The sequence below is a fragment of the Spermophilus citellus genome, assembly GCF_964194105.1.
Source record: "Spermophilus citellus genome assembly, chromosome: 6".
NCBI lineage: Eukaryota > Metazoa > Chordata > Mammalia > Rodentia > Sciuridae > Spermophilus > Spermophilus citellus.
The window spans coordinates 108,108,084-108,129,487 of record NC_138187.1 but is presented as its reverse complement, the minus strand read 5'-3'; the positions used below and the strand labels follow the sequence as shown (position 1 = coordinate 108,129,487).

Below are 21,404 nucleotides of genomic sequence, written 5' to 3'. Positions count from 1 at the left end.
ACAAACCAAAGGAATGCACAATCTCTTCAATGAAATAATATCAGAAAATTTCTCAAACGAGAGGCTTATAGGACACCAAATGTACAAAACTACAACAGATCCAAACCAAGGCACATAATAATGAAAATGCCTAGCATACAGAATAAGGATAGAATTTTAAAAGCCACAAGAAAAAAGTTTCAGATTACATATATTCGAATTTTAGCAGTTTTCTCAATCCACACCCTCAAAGCTAGGAGATCCTGGAACAACATATACCAAACACTGAAATAAAATGGATGCCAACCAAGAATGTTACATCCAGCAAAATTAAGCTTCGGATTTAATGATGAAATAAAAACCTTCCATGATAAACAAAAGTTAAAACAAATTATCATGGGCTGGGGTTGTGGCTCAGGGGTATAGTGCTCTCCTAGCACGTGCAAGGCCCTGGGTTCAATCCTCAGCATCACATAAAAAAAAAAAAAATAAATAAATAAATAAAGGTATTGTGTCCAACTACAAACTAAAAATTGAATATCTAAAACAAAGAAACAAACAAACAACAATAATAACAAAAAGCCAATTTACCACTAGCAAGCCTATACTACAGAACATTCTCAGCAAAATATTCCATAAGGAGGAAATGAAAAACAACAATGAAAATCCGAAATGAGAGAAAAATCCAATCAAAAGAGAAAGTCAAATTCAAAACCAAAAATAAATCAAAATAACTGGGAATACAAACCATATTTGAGTAATAACCCTGAATGTTAATGGACTAAACTCGTATCAATTAAAAGACATAGACTGGCAGATTGGCTTTTAAAAAAAGATCGAACAATATGCTGCCTTCAAGAGACTCATCTCATAGGAAAATACATCCACAGACTGAAGGTGAAAGGTTGGGAAAAAACATACCACTCACATAGACTGCAGAAACAAGCAGTTTCCATCCTCATATCAGATAAAGTGGAATTCAAACCAAAGATAGTCATTTCATACTGCTTAAGGGAATCGTACATCAACAAGACATAAGAATCATAAATATCTATACCCCAAACAATGGAGAATCTATGTATATCAAACAAGACCTTCTCAATTTCAAGAATCAAATGGACCACCACACAATAACACTGGGTGACTTTAACATACTTCTCTCACTACTGGACAGATCTTCCAAACAAAAACTAAACAAAGAAACCATATAACTCAATAATACAACCAATAACTTAACAGACATATAAAGAATATTTTATCCATTAACAAGTGAATATACCTTTTTCTCAGAAGCACATGGATCTTTCTCTAAAATAGACCATATGTTATGCCAAAAAGCAAGTCTTAGCAAATATTAAAAAATAGAGATACTACCTTGCATTCTTTCTGACCATAATGGAATGAAATTGGAAATTAATGGTAAAATAAAAAATAGAAACTACTCCAACACCTGGATACTAAAAAATACATTAGTGAATAATGCACAGATAACAGAAGATATCAGGAAGGAGATAAAAAAAATTCTTAGAGGTAAATGAGAACTCTGATACAACATATCAAAATCTCTGGGACAGTATGAAGACTATGTTAAGAGGAAAGTTCATTGCATTGAGCTTGTTAATTAAAAGAATAAGAAGGCAACAAATAAGTGAACTGACATTACATCTCAAAGTTCTAAAACAAACCAATACCAAAAGTAGTGGAAGACAGGAAATAATTAAAATCAGGGCTGAAATCAATAAAATTGAAACAAAAGAAACAATTAAAAAATTGACAAAATAAAAAGCTGGTTCTTTGAAAAAAATAAATAAAATTGATAAACCCTTAACCACCCTAATGAAAAGGAGAGAGAAAACTCAAATTACTAAAATTCATGATGAAAAAGAAATATCATAACAGACACTGTTGAAATACAGAAGATAATTAGAAACTATTTTGAAAATTTATACTCCAATAAAATAGAAAATCTTGAAGACACAGTCAAATTTCCAGAGGCATATGATCTACCTAAACTGAATCAGGAGGACATACACAATTTGAACAGATCAATTCAAGCAAGGAAATAGAAGACACTGTCAAAAAATTACCAACCAAAAAAAGTCTGGGACCAGATATATTCTCAGCTGAGTTCTATAAGACCTTTAAAGAAAAATTAATACCACTATTCCCTGAAGACCTTAAAAGAGCGTACTACAGGGATACTGCCATATCGATGTTCATAGCAGCACAATTCACAATAGCTAGACTGTGGAACCAACCCAGATGCCCTTCAATAGATGAATGGATAAAAAAATGTGGCATTTATACACCATTGAGTATTACGCAGCACTAAAAAATGACAAAATCATGGAATTTGCAGGGAAATGGATGGCACTAGAGCAAATTATGCTTAGTGAAGCTAGCCAATCCCTAAAAAACAAATACCAAATGTCTTCTTTGATATAATGAGAGCAACTATGAACAGAGCAGGGAGGAAGAGCAGGAAAAAAAGATTAACATTAAACAGAGACATTCGATGGGAAGGAAAGGAAGAGAAAAGGGAAATTGCATGGAAATGGAGGGAGACCCTCATTGCTATACAAAATTACATATAAGAGGTTGTGAGGGGAATGGGAAAATAAACAAGGAGAGAAATGAATTACAGTAGATGGGGTAGAGAGAGAAGATGGGAGGGAAGGGGAGGGGGGATAGTAGAGGATAGGAAAGGTATCAGAATACAACAATTACTAATAGGGCATTATGTAAAATTGTGGGTGTGTAACCGACGTGATTCTGCAATCTGCATTTGGGGTAAAAATTGGGAGTTCATAGCCCACTTGAATCTAATGTATGAAATATCATATGTCAAGAGCTTTGTAATGTTGTGAACAACCAATAAAAAAATAAGTAAACAAAAAAAGAAAAATTAATACCAATACTCCTCAAATTATTCCATGAAATAGAAAAGGAGGGAACCCTATCAAACTCATTCGATGAGGTTGATTCACCCTGATTCCAAAACCAGACAGATATATCAAAGAAAGAAAACTTCAGATCAAATGGGATGCAATATTGGGTCAACATATGGAAATCAATAAATGTAATTCATCACATCAATAGACTAAAAGACTAGAATCATATGATTATGTCAATAAATGATAAGAAAGCATTTGATTAAGTACAGCACCTCTTCATGTTCAAAACACTAGAAAAACTAGAGATAGTAGAAACATACCCAAACATTGTAAAAGCTATCTCTAGTTCTACTATCTCTATGATAAGCCCAAGGTCTATACTATTCTAAATGGAGAAAAATTAAAAGCATTCCCTCTAAAAACTAGAACAAGACAGGGGTGTCCTCTTTCACCACTTCTATTCAACATAGTCCTTGAAACTCTAGCCAGAGCAAACAGACAGACAAAAGAAATTAAAAGAATATGCACAGGAAGAGGAGAACTCAAACTATCATTATTTGCTGATGACATGATTCTATATTTAGAAGATCCAAAAAAATCCACCAGAAAATTTCTAGAACTCATAAATGAACTTAGCAAAGTAGCAGGATATAAAATTAATACCCATAAACCAAATGCATTTCTATATATTAGCAATGAATCCACTGCAAGAGAAATTAGAAAAAACACCCATTCACAATAGCCTAAAAAAATAAATAAAATACTTGGGAATCAATCTAACAAAAGAGGTGGAAGACCTCTACAACGAAAACTACAGAACATTAAATAAAGAAATTAAAGAAGACCTCAGAAAATGGAAAGATCTCCCATGCTCTTGGATAGGCAGAATTAATATAGTCAAAATGGCCTTACTACCAAAACTGTTCAATGGATTTAATTCAATTCCTATAAAAATCCCAATGACATTCTTCATAGAGCTAGAAAAAGCAATCATGAAATTCATTTGGAAAAATAAGAGACCCAGAATAGTCAAGGCAGTCCTTAGCAAGAAGAGTAAAGCAGGAGGCATCACAAAACCAGACCTTAAACTATATTACAAAGCAATAGTAACAAAAATGGCATGGTATTGGTACCAAAATAGACATGTAGACCAATGGTACAGAGTAAAAGACACAGAGACAAACCCACATAAATATGGTTATCTCATACTAGACAAAGGTGCCAAAAACATACATTAGAGAATATATAACCTCTTCAATAAATGCTGCTGGAAAAACTGGAAATCCATATGTAAAATGAAATTGAACATCTATCTCTCATCCTGAATGAAAATCAATCAAAGTGGATCAAAGACTTAGACATTAGAACAGAGACCCTGCACCTAATAGAAGAAAAAGTAGGCCCAAATCTTCATCATGTTGGCTTAGGACCTGAGTTCCTGAACAAGATTCCTAAAGCACAAAAAATAAAATCAAGAATCAACAAATGGGATGGATTCAAACTAAAAAGCTTCTTCTCAATAAAGGAAACAATCAATAACATGGTGAGAGAGCCTACAGAATAGGAAAAAAATCTTTACCATATGCACCTCAGACAGAGTACTAATCTCCAGGATCTATAAAGAACTAAAAAAAACTTAACATTAAAAAAAAACCCCCAAAAAACAAAAACAAAAAACAAAAAACCAATCAATAAATGGGCTAAGGAACTGAACAGACACTTTGCAGAACCAGAAATACAACCAATCCACAAACATGAAAAAATGTTCATCATCTCTCGTAATTTGAGAAATGCAAATCAAAACTACTCTAAGATTTCATCTCACTCCAGTCAGAATGGCAATTATCAAGAATACAAGTAATAATAAGTTTTGGTAAGGATGTGGGGAAAAAGGTACACTCAAACATTGCTGGTGGGGCTGCAAATTGGTGTAACCACTTTGGAAAGCAGTATGGAGATTCCTCAAAAATGAATCCACCATTTGACCCAGCTGTCCCACTCTTAGGTTTATACCCAAAGGACTTAAAATCAGCATACTACAGTGACGCAGCCACATCAGTGTTTATAGCAGCTCAATTCACAATATCTAACTATGGAAACAACCTAGATGCCCTTCAACAGAGGTATGGGTAAAGAAAATGTGGTACCTATACCCAATAAAATATTAATCAGCTTTAAAGAAGAATGAAATTATGGCCTGCACAGGTAAATGAATGGAACTAGAGAATATCATGCTATGTGAAGTGAGCCAATCCCTCCAAACCAAAAGCCAAATGTTTTCTCTGATAAACGGATGCTGATCCATAGTGGGGCAGGGGAATAGGGAAGAATGAAGGAAATTTGGTTTGTGTAGAGGGGAGTTAATGGAGGGGTAGGGTTGTGGGGATGGGAAGGACAGTAGAAAGAGACATTATTACCCTATTTACATGTATGATTACACTAGTGGAGTGACTCTGAACCATGTACAACCAGAGGAATGAGAAGTTGTGCTCCATTTGTGTACAATATGTCAAAGTGCATTCTACTGTAAAATAAATAAATAAATAAATTTTAAAAAACTTGGGTAGAACAGTTTCTAGGAACCGTTTGATCAGAGCAGATTCAAGAGGGAATGAGAGGAAAGAGAAAAAATGAAACTAGGCAATACTTTTTAAAGAAAAGGGAAACAGAAAATTAGCCAGTTGAAGAGTAACATGGGGTCAAGAAAGAGTACAAATTAAGGTGGTATTTTCATTTCCACCTTGGACAAGTAAAATCATGGATACTATTAATTGAAGTCTGGCAGTATTTCTCAAGGCATATTTGTACAATCCTCTATCTAAACACAAAAGTCCCATATATGATAGATTAGGAAACTGCCGCTTAGATAGGTTAAATGACTTAAATGACTTGTTCATGGATTTGAATTCAGGTCCACCTAAATCAACTATGCTTGTTTATGGGTTGAACTATGTTCCTCCAAAAAGATATGTTGAAGTTCTAACCTCTAGGACCACTTCAGAATGTGATCTTACTTGGAAATAGGATCATTACAGACATGGTAAAGATAAAGTCTCACTAAAGTAGGGCAGGCCCCTAATCCAATGTGACTGGTGGCCATATGAGGACAGAGACAAGTAGGGAGAGGGCTCTATGATGACAAGGCAGAGATTGGAATGACAGTTTCAAGACAAGGGCGAGCAAGGACCAGAAACTAGGAAGAAGCAAAGAAAGATTCCCCTATAGGATTCAGAGGGCACGGGGCAGCTTGAGCCTTGATTTCTGACTTCCAGCCTCCAGAACTATGAAACAATACATTTCTATTGTTTTACACAACCTCCTTTGTGGTATTGTCTTAAAGGATCCCAGGCAATTAAGGCAGCACAATGGTACCTCCCACACGGACAATACCTAATATAAATTGCTTAGTTAGTATCTTCTGATGGACCAAAATGAAACTCTGAAAGAAAGAACCTGAGTTTGCTGTTCTGCTATGTGAACACATCATCAACAACCGTTGAATTTAAAATCTATTCATTTTTAGATGGTAAAAAGTGCACCATTTGCCATCCAAAGTACCACATCATACAGGAACATTTAAAATTGCCACATCTTCATAAGGAAGATGTTTGTAATAAAATCTAGAATAATTTCAGAAAGAATTGAGAATAACTTACCTAAAAAAATATCATGAATAATGCTGTCATCTGATAATGTTGATAGGTTTTTAACCCCTGCATTTGTTTCTATAATTCCGGCATTGGTGAAATTTTGATAATAATAGTATATACTATATTTATCCCATAGTATTAAATTTGGCATTGCTGAAAATAGAAAACGTGGAATTAAAAAAGTGTCAATGGGAACATCTAACATAAAGTCTTGGTACACCCACTCTTTTGAATCTTCATTATACGTCACTAAGTAAATCTTCTTATTGGCAGTGCATGTTGTGCTGCAGTAATTTACAAACACGGCAATTTCCAGAGGGTGCCCTGTATATTCAAGATTGTGTATTGTCAGAGTACAGGTTGGTGGGAGATTTAAAAGAGCTTTCAGGTCTGTAGTAGTTGTCAGTTTCATATATCTATCTGGAGAATATCCAAGGTAAATTTCATTTTTTGTCCAGATCGCTATATCACTTTTTTTCCCTTTAGTCTGTGAAAACAAAATTGAAAACGATTAGAAAAATCTTCAGTTTTAGGGATAAGTCTAACAATTCCTATGTTCTAGTTTACTACATTTAAAAATAAAAGGTAGGGGGCTGAGGGTATAGCTCAGTCGTAGAGAGGGTACTTAGCATGCATGAAAACATGGGTTCAATCCCCAGCACCAAAACATAAATTGACAAAGTGAAAGGTAGTAATTATCAAGCTCAGTTTTGTTTTAGTATATTTTGTAACAATACTTCAGGCAGAGAAGTACATTAAATTAAAATGTATCACATTTTATTTAATAAAAATACATCACATTACATAAAATCATAAAAACTTGTCCATTAGATTTATTCTTCCATATGCTGTTTCTATCCAATTAATAAGCATGAATTCCCTTTTAACTAGTTTTTCTTTTAATTTTTATTTGTTCTTTTGTTATATAGGACAGTAGAATATATATTGACATATTATACATACAGGTAATATAACTTCCCATTCTTGTGGTTGTACATGATGTGGAATTACACTGGTAATATATATATGAAAAATAGGAAATATAATTCCAATTCATTCTACTGTCTTTCCTGTTCCCATCCCCTCTCCCCTCCCATCATTTCTTCTATCCTCCCTCCATGTGTGTTAGCATCCATATATCAGAGAGAACATTTGGCCTTTTGTTTTTTTGGGATTGTCTTATTTCACTTAGCATATTCTCCAGATCCTTCAATTTACTGGCAAATGCCATAATTTCATTCTTCTTAACAGCTGAGTAATATTCCATTATATATTTTCTTTATCCATTCATCTGTTTGAAGGGCACCTAGGTTGACTTTATAGCTTGGCTATTATGATTTTAAGTCCTTTGGGTACATGCTGAGGAGTGGGATAACAAGGTCAAATGGTGGTTCCATTCCAAGTTTTCCAAGGAAACTACATACTGCTTTCCAGAGTGGTTGCACCAATTTGCAGTCCCACTAACAATGTATGAGTATACCTTTCTTCCTCATAACTTTTCTGACATTTATTGTTAATTGGGTTCTTAATATTTGCCATTCTGACTGGAGTGAGATGAAATCTCAGTGTAGTTTTAATTTGGGTTTCTCTAATTGCTAGAGATGAAAATTTTTTCCGCCTCTGTCCTCTGCATGCTGTTGTGAGATACGTGGCTTCTTTCCCATACAAGGATATTGTACAATATGACTTGTGTGACTTTCAGTTTGTCAGCCAGTGCCTTTGATCTCTAAACACTCTGTAACCAAATACGCCTTATTCCTCCTAAAAATACAGGTTCCTTTAATTCCCTTATCCTTCCACTCTGCTCATGAAGGGACTGCTCTGGCCATGGCAGTGGTGTGGTGCTGGGGTTTCTTCTTTATTTTATTATATCCAATCTCCTGAGTCCCCAGTCTGCTTTGTCCAGTATTAAATTTCAGTAAAGCCCCATCCCCTGCCGTTTTTTGTTCACCCACCTTGCAGAGAAGCTGCCTGTCTGCTTTCTTGGTTTCATGCCACAGAGCAACCAGGAAGGTCACCTTCTCTATTCTGCCATCTTGAAACCCTCCCAATTTCCTTTTCATTCTTTAATACAAAATCTTTAATGCATCATCTGGCTAGGGGGGCCCCTTTGACCTTGATGTTTATTTAAGTCAAAATATAAGAACACCTCAATTTTTGAATTCTAGATTCCTTGGATATCAGATAGAAGGGAGAAATTAAAACCTTAGACTATTCAGTACTGTTGGGAGTCGCCCCGGCTCCAAAGACTAACTTCCCCATCCCCCAAGAAGAGCCGTCCAATGGTGAGCCCTGCTGGCTCACCTGATCCTTACCCACTAATTAGAGCCCTGCTGGCTCACCTGATCCTACTAACCAATCAGACTAGCCCTGCTGGCTCACCTGATCCTTACCCTCCAATCAAAAAGCATGCCAACAGTCAAACCACCCCTGGCTCTATAAATATGCAGAGCTGTTCCTCAATAAACGGGCATTTGCTCCCATGATAAGCCTTGTTCGTTCTTTCAAGTACTATCCTTTTATGGACACAGGCAGTAAGAGGGAAGGGGCATTCAGAATCTGAAATTTGTTGGACCTCATTTCACCACAGAACCAAGGTCCCTGTCTCATCACCCCGTCTACCTCTAATTCTTAGGAATTTCTATTTAAAATGTAATCTCTTTGTTTATGACAACCCAAAGGAGTCTTTTGAGCATCTCTTGTCTGCCTAATTTTAATTAAAGTACATGAAGTATATTACTTTAATGTAATAGCCTGTACTGAAACAAAATCTAGGCAGATGTCAATCTGGGGATCAAAGGAAAAGATAATTTGGGTTAAAATATCACTTTACAAAATGAACATTCCTTTTAAAGTATAGAGTATGTTTTTGGAAATGAGTGTATGAAACCCTTAAAAGAGGAAATAGAGCCAAAATAATGAGTGTTTCACAGAAAAGAGCCGTTGTCATTCTCACTCTTTTTTTTTTTTTTTTTTTTTTTTATCAAACTGGGGATTGAATTCAGGGGCACTCCACCACTGAACCACATCCCCAGCCTTATTTTGTATTTTACTTAGAGACAGGTTCTCACTGAGTTGCTTAGCATCTCACTGTTGCTGAGGCTGGCTTTGAACTTGCAGTCCTCCTGCCTCAGCCTCCCAAACTGCTGGGATTACAGGCATGTGCCACCATGCCCAGGGCTATTCTCATTCTTGGTAGAGGAATGGGAACATGCTAAACACATGATAGATGAGAATGCCAAGGAGCCTCAGTCATGGAGTGAGTTTTCATTCAGACACTCTTTCCAAGGACATCAGAAAAGGTAGGGGAGCTGAGAGATCCTCCCGAGGCATTCATGACCTCACCCAAATACAGGGCAGTGACTCTCTCTGCAGGTAGGGAGCAGGCAGGCAGCAAGACAGGAAAGTTGAGAGGAACCCATCTTCATCTGGATGCTCAGCTCTATGGCTGGGATTGGGATAAGCTGAGAGTAACTCTCCCTCTGAGAGGTGACTGGCCTTCACGTAGCATATATCCTTGCCAAGATTAGAGAAGGAGGGAGGGAGGAAAGAAAGAAGAATGAGAATATCTCCACAATGCACGACAAACAGAAGCAGATTAGAAAGGAACAATAATTATCCAGGAAGCAAAAAACCTACAAACTAGCATATAAAGTACAGATAATTGTCTCAGGGCTTAGAAAGTTGGTGGTTCAGTTATAAACCATGAAGAGATGTCTGGAATCTTATCAGTGCTAAGATTCCAAGCACAGCTAAAGAGAAAATAAATATGGCAAAAGTGATGAAGGATCTAACAGAAAAGATGGGCAACATAAGAGAAGACTTGGAGCATTTCAGTCAAGATTTGAAAATGAGAGCAAACAATCAACCAAAAATTTAAAAAGTAAAATTTTGAAATAAAAAATATCAGGAATAAAAAATTATCATATGGATTTAAGAGAAAACTGGAAGAAGTATAGGAAAAGAGCAGTGAACTCAAAGAAAGATTAACAAATAGCCTGTATATGAAACCAAAATTTAAAAAATAGTAAATAATTAACAGGTTGTCTGAGATCTATGGAATAATATGAAATGGCCCCACAAATGTGTTTTGGAAATCTTAGGAGAGGAAAAAGAGGATGGGGTGTAAAAAGACTTGAAATGCTAATGGTCAAGGACATCCCAAAATCAATGAAATTTGAAAGCTCAATAGAATGTTAAATAGGATAAATAAAAATGAAAGCATATTTGAGGATCATCATGAAGCAGCTTCACACCAAAGAAAGAGAGTAATCATAAAAACAGCTAGATGGAAAAAGAAACATCATATACTTGAGAAAAATGATACAAATAAAAACTGGTTTCTTACCAAAAAAGGATAGAGGCCATAAAATAATAGAATGACATTTTTACAAGTTGTTTTAAAAACAAAAACAAACCAAAAAAATCACCTATGATCCTATCATTTTATATTAAAAAATGAGAGTGAAAACCACCTTTATACAGACAAATGGAATTTGGGTAGATGGTGCACATCTGTAGTCCCAGGACTTGGGAGGCAGAGGCACAAGGAATGCTTGAACCCAGGAGTTCAAAACCAGCTTGGGTGAGACCTTGTCTCAGAAAAACAAAACAAAACAAAACAAAACCCCACAGCAACAGCAAACAAACAATGCTGAGAGAACTTTCAATTTAAGAAATTTTAAAGCTTGAAGGTAAAGGAAAACGGAACCGTGAGGACCTCTGGATGTGCAGAAAACAAGAATACACACCCAGCAGGGTATAGATAAAATGCTTTATTTTGTTATCAGTTCATATCTATATCTACCTATCTTTATGACAATTGACTACTTAAAGTAGAATATCAATGACATATAGTGGGACTTTAAGCATAGTTATGGGTAAAATTTGAAACAAGAGTACAAAGAATGGATGAAGGTATAAAAGGGTTTATATACTTGTAAGGTCTTACACTGATATGAAGTAGTATATTGTTTGAAATTAGACTCTAATAATTAAGTATGCTTACTGTAAATCCAAATACAGCCATTAAAAAGTAGTTTTGATAACAAGAAGGCAATATAGAAATACCAAAACGTGCATGATTCATCCACAATGAGGTGAGAAAGAAGAAACAAAGGAACTCAAACCAAATGGGATTAATAGAAAACCAATGCCAAAATAGACTTAAACTCAACCATACAACAGTTACATTAAATCTAAGTAGACTAAAAGTATTTAAAGGCAGATGTTGTTACTCAGACCAAAAAAAAAGCAAAATCTATATGTGATGTGTAAGGAAACATGCATTAAATATAAAGGCACATACAGGGTGACAGTAAAAGAGTAGAAAACCATGTACCTTTTAATAACTATATAAAAGAAATCTAGGGCTTGGGAATGTATCTCAGTAGCAGAGGGCTTTCTAGAGTGTGCAATTCCTGGGTTTAATCCCTAGCACTGAAAAAATAAAGCAAGCAAGTAAAGTCGGCTTTATTAAATAAAATTAAGACAAAAACGAAATATCATTTTATACCCATGAAAGGAGTTTAAATAATAAAAGAAAAGACACACCAAACTTTGGTGCAGTATGGAACTACTATGAAAAAAGCTGCTATAAATATTTTATAATGCCTTAATTATTATACATTTTAAATAAACCTTGCTATGTGATGGAAAAAATACTTCCCAACCCTCAGCTCTTTATTTTCTCATATATATTTTAGAATCAGATTGCTGAGTTCCACAAAGTAACGTAATTCATAAATAAATTTGAAAGAATTAAAAATTTTACAATGTTGTATGCCCTACCCATGAACATGATATAGCTATCCATTTATTTAGGTCTTCTTTATTATTTTCATAATATTTTATTTTTATCTTAGCCAAGATTTCGTACATTTTTAGTGGGACCTATTTCTAAACACTTTAACTTTTTTCTACTTTGAATTCTTATATGAACTTTCAAATCATATTCCCAATTTCTATAAAAATCCCATTAGGATTTTAATGGGTGTTTTTCTGGATTTCTCAATAATTTATCTTATCAGTATTAAGTCTTTCTGCCCATTAACATGATATATTACTCCATTTATTTGTCTTTTTAAAAATTCAGTAATGTTTTGTACTATTTAATGTACAAGTTTGAAAATCCTTTGTTGCTTTTTTCCATAATATTTTATATTTTAAAATCTCAACAATTTTCAAGCAGTATTTCAGCATTTTTAAGCAAGATTTCACCTATGATTATTCATATAGAAATGTAATTGATTTTTAGAGTGTGCATCTTACATCCTGTAATCTTGACATAAACTTTTATTAGTACTGATAGGTTTTTTTTTAATTGGTTCTTTTTAGTTATACATGACAGTAGAATCCATTTTGATACAATTATACAAGCATGGAATATATAATATTCTAATTAGGACCCCATTCTTGTAGATGTCTGGTAGGTTTTTTAAAAATAGATTCCATTAAGTCTTCTACAACTAATAAAAATTTTGTAAATATAGTTTTACCTTTTCCTTTCCAATCTAGATACACCTTTGATTTTCTTAACTATTGTATTTTCTGGAACCTCTAGTACAATATTGAATACAAGCAATACGAGCAGACATTCTTGCCTTGTTCCTTATTTTAAACAAACAAGGAAAGAAAGAAACAAAGAACCAATGGGATTACTAGAATATAAATACAAAAATGGCAAACATAGCAAAAATTACATTAAATCTACATGGGCTAAATATACGTTGCCTTGATGTATCATATTAGCATAAGATTTTCTTAAATGTCCTTTGAGGAAGGTCCCTTTATTCCTCATTTGCTTTTTAAAAAAAATCAGTTCAGTTTGTTAAATGTTTCTATGTGCATCTATTAAGATGATCATATGGCTTTTCTTTTTTAATCTGCAAATATGGTAAATTGGGTTGATTAATTTCCATCCTAAATCATCCTTTCATTCCTAGGATAAACCCTACTTGGTCATGACATATATTCCTTTTTATACATTGCTGAATGTCTTTCTTTCCTTTTTTTTTTTAGGTATGTGGAGACTTTATTCAACAATTATAGGCCTTATGCAGATTCTCATAACCTTAGAATTTACTAAAAATAACCAATAAATAAAATAAAATGTATTTGATTTTCTAATATTTTGTTTAAAAGTTTTTAATTGTTGTTTATGAGAGAGATGAATCTGTTTTACACTTTTATAATGTATTATTTTTGGTTTGGTATCACATAGCGCTGACCTCACAGAATGAGTTGGAAATTATTTTTTTCCTTTTTAGTATTCTGAAAGGCTGCTGAGAACTGGTAGTATTTATTTTAAAAATATATGGTAGGATTCACCTGTGAAATTTCCTTGGCTTAGAGTTTTCTTTGTGGGGAATTTTTTTTTTAATAACAAGTTCAGTTTCTTTAATTGACACAGCTTATTCATGTTATTTTTTTTTCTTTTTGAGTAAGATTTAGTAATTTGTGTCATTCAAGAAATTTGTCCATTTCATTTGTTTTGAATTAATTGTTTTAATTAATTTTTATTAAAAGTTGTTCAGAATATATCATCTGTTTAATAGCAATAGAATTTGTAGTGATATCACTGCTTACAAATGTGATATTGATAATTTGTGTTTTCTTTCTTTTTATCCTTATCAATCTAGCTAAAGAGTTATCATTAGTTTTATTGACATTTGCATAGAACCAGTTTTTTATTTCATTGATTTTTTTACTACAGTTTTCCATAGCATTATTTATCCACTGGTTTTTATTGTTTACATTACTCTTTTTATTATCTTCAACTTGCCCTTCTTTTTTCCAGTTCCTTACTGTGGAAGTGGAAAAATTGAGACATTCCTTCTAATACATTATAAATTTTCCTCTTGGTACATCTTTAATTGCATCCCATAAGTTTTGATATGTTCTGTTTCCATTTCCTTTCAGTTAATATTTTTTAATTGCTTTTGAATTGTCTTTGATTCATAGATTATTTTAAAGTAGGTTATTTAGTTTCCTAATATTTGGAATTCCTAATATTTGTATATTGCAGACATCTTTTTGTTGTGGTTTCTAAGTTCACTGTAGTTTGTATGAAATGACTAATTTTATACCAAGGTTTGTTTTACGGCACAGAACATGACCTATGTTGGGTAAATGTTCCATGTTTATTTGGAAAGAATTTTGTGCTGTTGTTGGGCAGTGTGTTCTATAAATACCAATTTGACATAGATGGTTGAGAGTGTTTAATTCATCAACAGACTTACTGATTTTCTATTTCTTCTATCAATTATTGAAGAGATATTGAGATATACAACTAAACTTATGGATTTTATCTATTTCTTGATGTTTCATTACTTTTTGCTCAATGTATTCTGAAGCTCTGATACTAGGTTCATAAATATTGATGATTTTATGCTTTTGATAAATTGACCCTATTATTAATAGGAAATGACCTTTATCACTGGTAATATTTCATGTTTTAAAATTATTATTATATTATTATAGCTATTATATTATATTATTATAGCTATTATCTTTATTTTAATTAGTGTTATCCCTTCTTTTACTTCTATGCTGTAGGGACCATGAAGTTGAGTCTTCCTATTTTTAGATCCTTCACATAAGTGTATTCATCTAGTATTTTTTCCTTTTGTGTCTTATTTTTCTAGAATAATATCCTCTAAGTTCTTTCACAATGTTGCAAATAGAAGGATTTCCTTCATTTTAAAGGCTTAATAATATTTCTTTTTTCAGAAGATTTGAGGTTTTAATCTGAAAATTTTAAAGCTTTATTTTTGATTGACATGATAATTATACAAACTTATGGGGTACAACTGTGATGTTTTAATGTAAGTATAATAAGTATAACAAGTAAAAATAAGTATAATGTGTAATGATCAAATCTAGGCTTGGACAGTTTCCCCACATATGCATAGCTATTAGCACTCTGTGTGATGCTAATTAGCATTAGCATATTCATCATCTTGAACATTTATCACTTCTTAGTGATGAAAACATTCAAAATACTCTCTTTTAGCTATTTTGAACTGTATAATACATTATTGTTAATTATAGTCACCCTGCTGTGTAATACAACACCAGAACTTTTTCTTCTTCTCTAACTATAACATTGTATCTATTGACCAACCTCTCCCCAGTTCCACTCTCAGCCTCTGGTAACCCAGATTCTTTTCTCAATTTCTACAAGATAAACACTTTTATATTCCACGTATGAGTGATATGCAGTATTTGTCTTTCTGAGACTGGTTTATTTTACTTAGCATAAAATCCTCCAGATTCATCTATATTGTTGTAAATGATAGGATTTCATTATTTTTTTATGTCTGAAGAATACACATTTGTGTATATACACTAGATAATTTTTATCCATTTATGTGTTGATGAACACCATTATAGTCCATTTTCCATCATATAACAAAATATTTGAGCCAGATACTTGGAGAGAGTGAATTATTTAACTCACTTCTGTAGGTTCAAAAAGCATGGCACTGGTATTGGCTTAGCTCTGGTGGAGGCCCTTTCGGATGTATCACATCATGGCAGATTGCATCACGGTGGGAGCAATAGGAGTGAGAGTTCACATCACCAAATGGAAAAGCAGGGAATTATTGGAGTTAGGCTTGGGTTTTTATAACAACTTGTTCTCCCAAGAGCTCAGAGGTCCTTGGAGACTACCTTATTCCTGCCAAGGGCAGCTCACCCAATGACCTAAAGATGTCTCATTAGAACTTACCTCTTAAAAATTATACCTCTTCAAATTGCCATACCCAGGACCAAACTTCCAACACATGAAACTTTGAGGGGATACACTTAAACTGTATCTAGACCATAGAAAACATGTGAATAGTACAGTGATAAACGTGGGAGTGCAAATATGTTACTTATTTCATTTCTTTTGGAAAAATAGCCATTAGGGAAATTGCTATAGTAGCTCCATTTTTAATTTTTTTGAGGAAACTTCATACTGGTTTCCATAATAGCTATGCTAATTTACATTCCCAAAAACAGTGTATAGGGTTCTCTTTTCTCTACTTTGTCATCAAAACTTATTTCTTTTGCTTTTTTGATACTATTCATTGTAACTGAAGTAAAGTGATATCTCATTGTGGTTTTGATTTGTACTTCTCTGATGACTAGTTTTAAGTTTTTTTTTCATGTATCTGTTGGGCATTTGTACATCTTTTGAAAAATGTTGGTTCAGATCTTTTGCCCATTTAAAAACTGGGGTTTTTTCCCCCTATTGAGTTGTTTGATTTCATTCAATATTTTGATATTAACCCTTTATTAGATATATAGTTTTAAAATATTATCTCCCATTCTGTAGGTTGTCTCTTCACTCTGTTGATTGTTTGCTTTGCTGTGCAGAAACTTTTTAGTTGTATGTATCCCATTTGTCTATTTTTGCCATTGTATGTGTGCTTTTGAGGTCTTATTTAAAAAAATTAATGACCAGACCAATGTCACAGACTTTTCCCCATTTTATTGGGTTTTACATTGAAGTCTTTAATTCGTTTTTCACTTTTGCATGTGATGAAAGAGGTAAAATTTCATTCTTCTGAAGGTATCCAGTTTTATCAACATCCTATGAAGAGGCTATCTTTTCTCCAGTATATGTTCTTGGCTTCCTTTTACAAATAGATTAACTATGAGTGGATTTGGGGCCTTCTATTTTGTTCCATTGGTCTGTGTGTCAGTTTATCAGAGATATCTGCATTCCCATGTTCTCTGCAGCATTATTTACAATATTCAAGATGTGGAATCAATCTAATTGAACATCATCAAATGAACAGAGAAAACGTTATATATATATATATATATATATATATATATATATATATATATATATATATATATAATATTCAGCCTTACAAATAAAGGAATTCATTATTTGGGAAAACATGGATGGAATTTGAGGATATTATACCTAGTGAAACAACTCAGGCACCGAAAAACAAATACTACCTCTTCCCAAATATATGTAGAATCTAAAACAATTGAATTCATAGAAGCAGGGAGTAGAGTAGTGATTACAGAGCCTGGCCAGTAGAGGGAATGGGAGGATGATATGCAAACAAACAAACAATCAAACAAATAAAACTCACACAGGAAAATATTGGTTTTTGTTTATTTTTGAAGCATATTGCCCACCATGGTAAATAGTTTTGTACATTTCAAATGTGGTAAGAAATGTGCTTATAACAACAATAACAACAACAACAACAAAAATTAAGTATTAAAGGTGATATGATAACAGCTTGATTTCATTATTCTACACAGTATTTATAAATCAAACATTGTGTATCCCATGAGTTTATATAATTGCTCATTTACAATAAAACTGTAAAGTTTTCTTTGGACGGGGGGACTAGGGATTGAATTCAGGGGCACTAGGCCACTGAAACACATCCCCAGCCCTAGTTTTGTATTTTATTCAGGATCAGGGTCTCACGGAATTGTTTAGTGCCTCGATTTTGCTGAGGCTGGCTTTGAACTCACGATCCTCCTGCCTCAGCCTCTGGAGCTGTTGGAGTTACAGGTGTGGGCCACCTCACCCAGCTGTGAGTTCAATTTTGTCAGGACATTATTTGTGGACATCTTTTTAAGCCTAACTATCATGAGAGGTTTCTACAGACTCAGTTTGAGGCACAGTTAGATTCAACCAAATCTATTTTATTAATGCTCATCACATTTCAGACACACATCCTAATTCTAATTCCTAACTGCTTCTACACCCGAAGGTCCCAGATACTCACCTTTGACGTGTCTTAAGTCCAGGTTGCTGGAACTTGATCCCGGCTGGAGGAGTCTGGTGCAAGGGGGAACAACAGCAACGGATGTCTCAGTCTATCTGTTCAGGTCCTTTTAGTTCTGCCGGCCCCCAAAAGTCTGGGTTTTTAAGTCCTAGTTCGATTTTGCTCGCAACTGTAACTGGGTGAGGCCTAGAGTGTATGCCCAGGTTGTAGATTCTTGCATCACTAACTTAAGTCTATCTAAGTTCTGCAGTTTATCTTAAATTTTGCAGTTCACATTACATCATGGACATATTGCTTATAGCCTGTTTTTATCCAACACACATGCTAGTTAATATAATCAACAGTTAATAATCCTGTTTATTTCTGGTACTCATATCACTGACTTCAGGATTTATCCTTCCAAAAAGGATTTGTGTTTGCTTTTGTTTGATATTTGGCTTAATCTTTCTTTCTCTTCTCTTTTCTTTTTTCTTCTCCTTCTCCTTCTCCTCCTTCTCCAAATAGGCACTATAAATTTGGGCTCCAATGTGAATGTGAGTTGGAACTCTTTGAAGATCCTTATTTTATGAAAAATGTTATTATTAGATTTCCTACTTTGTCAGGCCAGAGGATTTTGTCTCCTGGCACCTGAGTTATCATTATCTGGGGTCAGTCCTTAGTGGAAGCTGAGATTTTGGAGTTTGCTTGTTCCTCTGGATTAGTGCTCCAGGACCACTGAGGATTTCTCTTACTTCCCTATAAGCCCAACAATGTATTTAAAAGAATATTTAAATTTTGGGGATAGCATTTTAAGTGTTTTGTAGTGAGAAAGCTTCAGTGTATCTTATTCACTACATTGTCATAAACGGAAGATTTGGTTCATTTTTTATAGTACACAGTCTTTGGGGAAATTTTTTTGGAGTGTCTTTTGCCCATATCAAAGTAAAAAAGCCCTCATAATACAACTGAACTACTCTGTATAACAATATACAAGATCATTTTTATTCTTTGTTGTTGGAAGCACATCTTTGTTATAAAGAGGCTGCTAAGATATAGCTACATCAGAAAGATATAGCTGTTTACACAGTCTTAGAAAAAATATCATTGTGTGAAATCCAGTGTAGGTACTATAGTTTCTGATATATCACTTAATAAATGGTATGGTACATATATCTAAATGTCTATGTATAATATATACATGAAATCTTTCACTAACCTTAAATATAAACTTGATCCAACACCATCTTCTTGATGTAATGCCAATAATTTCACCTTCAGGAAGTTCTTCATTTCTTCCTAGTTTTGTAAATGTTTTAAGACTTTTCAGGTAAAGAACACCATTTATCAGAAAAAATATCCCATCATGTGAAAGGTTCACCTGCTCCACGCTGTGCCTTTCATTATTACTCAGAACCTCTGGAGGTACTCTGACTCTGTTCCAAGTGTGGAATGAATCGTTGGTTTGAAAGGTCTCCATGTCAGCTACCACCACAATAAATGAAGGAACACAAGCAAGCCAGGAATACTTTAACTGACTCCCAGCTGGCGAAGAGATTGGTAAAAAGCCAGGATCCTCGGGTATGGTCATTAAAGGAACAGTCAGCAGAAAAGGAAGATCTGCAACAAAGCAGTCTTGAAAAGTCACTTCGTTTCCTTTAATTTCCTTTATTATATCATCTGCAGCCATTGGCAAATTAATATACCACAGCCTAAGAAGAGAAAAATGAAAAAATTAAGAATAAAATTATCTCTCTCTCCTCTCATCCATCTTGCAGAGTATCATCTTTAATTTTTTTTAATATTTATCAATAGAAATCTAGATAAGGCAAATAATACTAAAATTCGACCACTGCTCCATTTCTTCTCATTCTGCATTTTTGTCCCAAAGGAAAATGATCTTGAGTCTTAAAGCTCTTTCTTCTGCAATATGTTTCCATATTCCTAAATATTCTTATACTGCTCTTTATTAACATGTAATCTTTATACATTATCTATTGCCTTCTGATATGGAAGATAAAGATTTATTTCTTGTATATCATGCCTACCTATAGGTCTTTTCTTCTCATCTCTCAAATTATACCACAATGATTAGTTAAATAAGTGGAGTCTTTATATGGTCATCAATACTTGGGTATTAATGACCATAGTACAGATATGTAAATATTTATATATATGTAAATAGTAATAATTATAGTATAATAAACTATACTATGATTATATTTTCTTCCACATAGATATTACATATATAATTTTTCCTAGAGTTAATAATTATTTATTTTAAAAATTTCAATTTTTGTTTAGGGTCTGGGGTGTAGCTCAGTGGCAGAGTACTAGACAAGTACTCTGCCTAGATGGGCTTGAGTACCACCTCCTACTCCACACACAAAAGTTTAGTTTTTCTGTTTTCCAATAGATAATTGAAATAGTGTTCCACAATAACTTCCATGTGGTAAATGCAGATGTAATCTTGTACTTCTCTCCTGGTATTTTCCGTTATAACTCTTGGGGTCAAAGCCATTATTTATTGGATAATGCTTGATTTTTCTTGTTTAGCTAAGTACATTCTTCAGTACCTTTTGTGAATCAGTGTGTAAATATACATTTTTTAAAAAAATTCATACTTTTTATTGTATAAATTATACAAAATAGTTTCCTAGTGGCATATATATATATATATATATATATATATACACACACACACACACACACACACACACACACACACATATAATTTGATTAAATTTACTTCTCAATACCTCCCTTTGCCCTCCCAACCTCCCTCCGTGAACATATATAATTTTTGAGACCCTGAGTATCTGAAAGTATCTTTCTTTTACACACCTGATGGATAGCAGGGTGGGGAGAAGGCATTTTTTGACCAGGCCTTTTCTATTCCAAATTACTAATGAGGAAGTCAGATGACAGATTGATTTTTTTGTTATTACTTAAATCTTATCTTTTTATAAGTTTTTAGGATATTTTACTTCTCCTGGGTAATCTGAAATTTGATATGGATAAATCTATCTTTTAAAGTGGACACAAAGTGATTTGTGAAAATAAACATTCTGACACAGACCGTAGAAGTGATGAGAATCTCTAGGAGAGTTTCAAAAGGGAATCCAAATAACCAATCTCAGGATGTGGAATATTTT

At 33.6% G+C, this 21,404-nt stretch overlaps 1 protein-coding gene across 1 annotated transcript in view; it reads right to left on the bottom strand.

Annotated features, from left to right (window-relative positions):
* The window catches only part of CATSPERE (catsper channel auxiliary subunit epsilon), a gene marked incomplete at both ends in the record, with an annotated part of 194,608 nt that overhangs the window by 76,777 nt on the left and 96,427 nt on the right, over nucleotides 1-21,404 (bottom strand). The window contains 2 exons of the mRNA XM_081298205.1: nucleotides 6,530-7,010; nucleotides 19,469-19,961. Coding sequence (XP_081154331.1) covers nucleotides 6,530-7,010; nucleotides 19,469-19,961 — 974 coding nt within the window. The remainder of the gene's footprint in view (nucleotides 1-6,529; nucleotides 7,011-19,468; nucleotides 19,962-21,404) is intronic.